This window comes from Carassius gibelio, chromosome A16, assembly GCF_023724105.1.
Source record: "Carassius gibelio isolate Cgi1373 ecotype wild population from Czech Republic chromosome A16, carGib1.2-hapl.c, whole genome shotgun sequence".
Classification (NCBI taxonomy): Eukaryota; Metazoa; Chordata; class Actinopteri; order Cypriniformes; family Cyprinidae; genus Carassius; species Carassius gibelio.
The window spans coordinates 18,716,392-18,723,291 of NC_068386.1; the positions used below are offsets into that span (position 1 = coordinate 18,716,392).

At 39.3% G+C, this 6,900-nt stretch overlaps 1 protein-coding gene across 1 annotated transcript; it reads right to left on the reverse strand.

Annotated features, from left to right (window-relative positions):
- Window positions 1-3,155: 3,155 nt before the first annotated feature.
- Window positions 3,156-4,575, reverse strand: LOC128031156 (urotensin-2 receptor-like). Its single transcript, XM_052619393.1, has one exon. It carries the CDS (start codon window positions 4,465-4,467, stop codon window positions 3,322-3,324), a length of 1,146 nt encoding a protein of 381 aa, XP_052475353.1. The 5' UTR covers window positions 4,468-4,575; the 3' UTR covers window positions 3,156-3,321.
- Window positions 4,576-6,900: the final 2,325 nt, after the last annotated feature.

Consider the following 6,900-nt stretch of genomic DNA (forward strand, 5'->3'; position numbering starts at 1 on the left):
GCTCTTCGTGACTACCAATATAAACTGACAGCTTATGGATTTGCTGCCATTCCTCATCGCAATATTTTCCACTGTTTGGGTTTGCGGGATAGTAGCATATGTTTAAAGTTTATCACATGCTCAGTCATTCGGACCCTCTTGAGAGAGAACAACAGAGAGAGGGTCCGAGTTCAGGACCACAGACTGACTCCCCCAGCTGAACTTGAAAACTGTCATTAAACTATGTGGCTTAGAACGTTCCCCAAAAGACTTCTTCATGTTAAACACTATTAAACGTATCTCAGGAGTGCTGTCTATATTATAGAACAATTAAGGATGAGCATTAGGAGCGTACGTAAATTTAAAGGACTGATTCTTCTTGTGAATTAACATTTTTGATCACTTACTCACCTTTACTTAAGTCATTATGACTCCATATTATTTCCTTTCTTTGTTAAACGCAAATGTTATGTTTGGCAAAATGTTCAAGCCTCTCTTTTTCCTTACAGCTAGAGATTGATTTATACAGCCAAGCTCCAACAAGCAATACGATTATAAAAAGAGTTGTCCATATAACTAATGCGCTATATTCCAAACTATACAATAATTTGTGATGTAAAATGGACCCAAATTTAAGCCATTATCAACTGCTAATCTTCCCATTAAGTGAACACTGACATAGGCATATGGCTTCAATAGACTTTAAATATTGACTTAGTCATATGGACTATTTTTATAGCACTTTTTTGGAATTTGACTGTATATATCACATTTTACTTGTTTGGAAGACATACTGCTTAAAATGCACAATACATGAATGCAACAACATGGGAGTGAGTAAATATTAAACCATCCTTTAATATAAAATAGCTTTACTTGTTTTTCACAGGTCCAGTGTGGATGAGTGGGAAAAACTGAAGCTTGTATTGTCACGCTAGAGGACATCATTTTATGACTTACAACGGTCACACTTTGAGATAGCAACATGCACATACTACTCCTTCAACATGCTCTGATGTTCCTCAGGTAAATGGAAACACATGCCTAACGTAAATGAAAAGAGTAAGGAGGTGCACACATCAGGTCCTCATGGGGTCCCATGTTAGATGGCGTTCTTCCAAACTACATTATTGGATTTATTAGACTCAATGAAAAGATCATCAGTGTTGTGTTATATAATGCAGTGATCATGAGCCAAAATGTAAGAATTGAGTTCAAAGGCAGATTAGGTGTTTGAGTATTAATAGTTTATGTATCCAGATTATCTAAATCAAGGTGTATCACATACAGTATGTGCATTATTGATTAAATGTTCTTCATTATGTCTCATGTAAAAAAAAAAAAAAATACTTTCCATAACTTCCAAGTCCCAAATAGATCCCCAAGGAGCTCAGGACACCCCCATGACACATGCAAACACAGAGAGAGACGTTTACAGTCTTTTCTGCTCTCTGTCAAACAATATTTGTTCATTTGTTCAGCAGGCAACCACAAATACAGTGCTGCCATTCAACAATACACATGAATTTTACATGCTGCAAACACAAGGTTCCTTCTAGGTATTCTGTACTTATCTATGATGATGTCAATGAGTCAAAAACAGCATTACAAAAAAAATAATAACCTAGCATTAAAGTCAAAGCACACACACTTTGTGGGTCACTTTCAGAAAGTGCAAAAAGCTGATACAGACTCCAATGAAAACACAGTCATATCCAAGCACTGCAGTGCAATACACACACACCCCATGCAATACACACAAAAAACTGAAAGCTAGCAAAAGCAAAGTTCATGCCAATGCAGACACAAAAATAATTGTTTTTTCTGAATGAAAACTAATTTTCATTTTAATTCCTTTGCAGTCTCAATTCCAACCCCCAGACCCCCCCCCCCCCCCACCGTTCTTTTCTGTAATTTTCTCTTCATTTCTTATTAATTTATCTCACATTGTCCATTTCTGTTCCCTTCAATTCCCTCTTTCTTCACTGAAAAACTCGCTCATCTGCTTTAGTAATAAGGACAGTACTGCTTTACACTGTTGCGTTTCTGCAATAATCGCTTAGGCAGTGGGCTCTTCAGGTCAGAAAGTCTTCTAAAGCTTCCCAGATGACTCACTTACATCATAAACCATTCTGCTGGTGTACTTATATAGAATAATTGTTATGAATAAAATGTTATGATAAGCACCAGATTTCATATAAAGATTATTTCAGGAAAGCTCTCTTGTGCAAAGCAATGCATTATTTAACAGTAAAACAAAACAAATACAGATAGGCTGACAAATGTATATATATATATATATATATATATATATATATATATATATATATATATATATATATATATATATATAAGGATTAAAGGATCCAGGTTTGGTGCAGTTTTTTGAATACAGTATGATTTAACATTTGATTATATATATACATATATATATATATATATATATATATATATATATATATATATATATATATATATATATATATATATATATATATCCACAGAAATATTTATCTAGTTGACATTGTCCATTAACATGCACAACCTGGGGGAAGGAAGTAGTTTTAGTAGTAGTAATTCAATTAATTTATAACAAAAAAAAAAAAATCATATAGAAATAAAATAAGGACAAATTATTCATAAAAGGTGCCAATAAAACACAAAGTCAAGACTTTAACATTTAAAAAAATGTTTTAGTTGCATATAATGAATGGAGAACATATTGTCCTTGAAAATGAAAGATTGTGTGTCTTGGCTTCATGACAGAAGTGATTTATTTTCCTCAAAAGAGCAAACTCTGACACGTCCTTTAGCTTTGAGCCAAATCTATACTTTGTAATTTCTCCTTTGCACTTAGACTAATAAACCAATTTGGGAGTTAAATGCTTCTCACCTGTTGTTAGACTATCCTTGGGGGATTCATCCTGACAAAGCTTGTTTGTCCCTTTCAAGTTGCCCCATAAAACAGATATTTCACATCTTTTAGTCCCCTAATATTCAGCTGCAGTTCAACCAGAATGTTTGGGTCTCCATTACAAAGGTGATGAATCCTATATTTCAAAAGCACTTTCATAAATATTCATCACTTAGTATTTCATTTAGGATTGCAGGACCTTAATACACAATGCTTATCAGATTATCTAGAATTATATATGTAGTCCATGGAGAAGAAATACACACCACCAATGCCTTGGCTTACAGAGTATTACTATTTGCACAGCACATGTAAAAATCTATAATTGTTAAGCCCCGTAGCACCAAATTAGTAATCTGTTTAATAAAGATAACTATGCACAGTCTTATTGGTCATGGGCAGTACTGACTGGTGGGCAGCTGTTACTGTTATCGTTGTTCAGAGCTGCCCTTGTGGCAAAGTGATGCAGCTGCACTTATCTTCTTCTTACTGGTCCGCCTGCGCCTTCCTGTCAGCAGTGTGTAGAAGAAAGGATTCACACATGAGTTTCCATAAGTCAACCCTGTGAGGATGCGATTAATGGTCACCTGCGTGCCCACCGGCACCACGCGCAGAACCTCAGGTCGGTACAGTGGTAGAAGCTGCCAGATCCAGAATGGAAGGAAACAAGCCCAGAATGTCAGCACGATCCACAGTATGAGGAGCAGGACTTTGGGGCGAGGTGCACGGGGCGGGTAGGTGTTGCCCCCTCCGGCCCAAGCAGGTTGCGTTTGAGATACCCAGTAGAGTCTCCCTAAAGCTGCGTACAAAGCTCCGATGGCCAGTCCTGGGCCAAGGATGCTTGTGCAGAAGAGTACACTGAGGTAGGCTTTTGAGCTCTGTTCATCCCAGGCGGGAACGCACAACTTGCTTTCCTGGTTCTCTCCATCTTCTAGGTGCAAAGTGATCATCATGGGCAAACTGAGAGCCACGGCAAAACCCCAGGCCAAAGCGACTCTCAGGAGTCCAGAGGAAGGTGTGGACGAGGCTGCCAGTGGATCAGCCACAGCTCGATATCGATCCAGACTCATCGCAGTGAGGGTGAAGATGCTCGCGTGCATGGTGAGCAAGTCCAGGCTGAGGAGGAGCCGGCAGCCTAGTTCACCGAAGGCCCAGTCAGATGCCAGGCTGTCATACACAATGAAGGGGGCGGTAGAGAGGTACACCAGGTCCGCCAAAGCCAGACTCAGAACCTGCAGGTGAAGAGAGGAAGAGGAGGAGGACGAGGTGGGAGAGGAGGAGGGAGAGAAAGAAGGGGAAGAGGTGCCGAGGCAGGAGTAACAACAGGTAGGAACGCTACGCCGCCTTTTTGACATCCTACGACGGCGAATTAGAAGCCCTAGGGTGTACAGGTTGCCCAGAATGCCCAGCAGAGAAAGGAGGGATAGAAAAAAGCAGAAGAGAGCTGTGGAGGCTACACTTGGGGATGGGGAGAGAGAGGGAGAGGACGAGGGAAGGGAGAGGTTATTGAGAAAGGGAAAGGTGTATGAAGGTGAAGGGGAAGAGGAAAGGGAAGTAGAGCCAGAGGTGTCCATTTCTCGTGGATAGCAAGAGTCCCAAGATGTAGAGAGAACTTCAGCGTGTTTTAGAGCAACTACTGCGCCCAGGTTATCAGGAAATCCAGATTAGAAGGGAAGAGTTGTGAGTGGACCGCTATAACGGAGAGGTAAGAGAGAGAAACAAAAAAAGAGAAAAAGAAATTGTGATTTTAGAAACTTTTGTTAACATCTTCGTATTTATTTATTTATGTATTTCAGTATTTTTTTAATAAAGGTATCTTTGCCTAAACTATGTACTCATTTGCTGAATGGGTTTTAGAGGATGCAGGGAACATTTCAGGTCATATAATATTTCAGTAAGTAGGCTACAAAAGTTTTGTCAGAGTGCGCTAAGGCGCGTTCGCGTGAAGAGGTAACCACAGCAACAGTATGCTGCTCAAACGCTGTTCTGTATCTTAATGAAAATAATATCACTTTAAGAAATCAGCAATATAATAAGGCTACATTTAGTTTAAAATGTACAGCGACAGAGCTGAAACATTAAAAGGCGACTCTCTTAGAAATAATAGCCTACTATTGTTCCAGGTACATGTAGCCTATTTATAAAAAAAAAAAAAAAAAAAGAGTCGGAATAAAGGTTAATTCAACTAGGCTATTGGCTATCAGCAGAGATGGGGACTCGAGTTTGAGACTCGGACTCGAGTGCGACTTAAGTCGCACAAACAGTGACTTCAGACTCGACTTGAGACTCGTCCTCGAAAGACTTCAGACTCGACTCGGACTCGAGCTCCGGGACTCGTGAACAATGTTAATTTTTAGTAAACGTAAGATGAGCTCGCTGTTAGAGTTGTGACGTTCGCGAACGAACCGATTCTTTTGAACGGCTCATAAACATGAACGATGGGAGCCGAGTCACGGCTGGAGGGGAGCCGTTCTTTCTGTCGCTCTTTTTTCCTATGCGTGTTTCAGAGCGCGTGTTTCACACAGATGCACACAAATGAGCTCCTCCGCGAGACAGAACAGTTATAGGGGGAGGGGCGCACCCAGCGCAGGCCAACCCTTTATAGCGTGATGATATTAGTTATTAGTTGTGCACGCATCCTTCACGTGAGTACTCCAGTGGAAAAAAACCTGAGTGCCTCTGTCATTGGGTAGGAGCGGAGCCATGACGTTTTCCACAGATATTCATTGCAGCCCACTTTGTTATTGTTCATTGACTTGAAGGGGCTGATGTCCTATTTGCAAAGTTTACAGTAGAAATAGTATGTAGACATTTCCATTTTATTTATTCTAATTTTATCTACTTTAAATATTTTTGGTTCTCTATCAAAATGTTCTTGTGTGATAACAATGTTCTTATGTGGAAGTGTTTGTAGTAAAAGCTGTTTTGCACAGAAATTCATTGCAGCCGGCTTTGTTTTTGATGTTAATTTGTGAGTAGGTATTGTATGAATAACATAAGTCAGCGTAGCTTTGTTCATTCTTAAGCCAGACAAGAGGTGTGCAGCTATACAGCCAGGACAGACAGAAGGCCATTACTGAATCCATAAATGCAAAATACAGATATTAACTTAAAAGTAAAGCATTCTTGGTGTTTTTGTCATGTTGCAATAGCCTGTTTACACTGATTATATACCAAAATCAAAGTTGATATTGTATGCTAATAGATAGAGTTGTCATAATAACATATTACATTCTTTGAATTCCTTATATATAGCTATGCAGTGTTCTAAGCAGCTTGGATGGGTAGCTGTACGTGATGCAACATTTATTATAACCAGAGACTTAATATAATAAAGAGACTTGAGACTTGACTTGGACTCTAGCTCAGAGACTTGAGACTTGACTTGGACTCTAGCTCAGAGACTTGAGACTTGACTTGGACTCTAGCTCAGAGACTTGTGAGCATCTCTGGCTATCAGGACCTTTAACTTAATGATAATAATAATAATAGTCGATTATAATTAACATATAATTATTGGAAAACTATTATTAAAGCTATTGGTCTTGTCAAAAAGGTTGGTGCGGCACGAGCTGGATTAATGGCAGCAGCAGCGCGATGTAACCTGCGCTAAAATTTTCGAACCTATAAAATTCTTGCCTAACCTATACTGAAAAAAATAAATAAATAATAAAACAATGAGAAACCAATGACTGTGGCCTTTAATTGTCATGCCGTCTACAGTCCTAAAGCGGTAAGGCTTCTCTCTGAATCATATTTTTCATCATATGACGAGTGTGAAGATCAAAGGCCAGTCGGGCGGCGCGTGGACACTTACGGGAAAGAATGAGGCGGCACACGGTGACCCTGAGAGAGAGACAGGGTTACACTGCTGTTAGAAATGACGCACTGGCACAGCAGCACCCTTTTACTTTAAATAACACCTTTCTTAATACTGACACAGTGAGTGACAGATTTGCTAGAGTTAGACTCATTTATTTATTGATTCAATACAAATAAGTTAGACT

Excerpts from the sequence above, each read along its gene's own strand:
- LOC128031156 (XM_052619393.1), bottom strand. The coding sequence starts at position 4,467 with ATGGACACCTCTGGCTCTACTTCCCTTTCCTCTTCCCCTTCACCTTCA.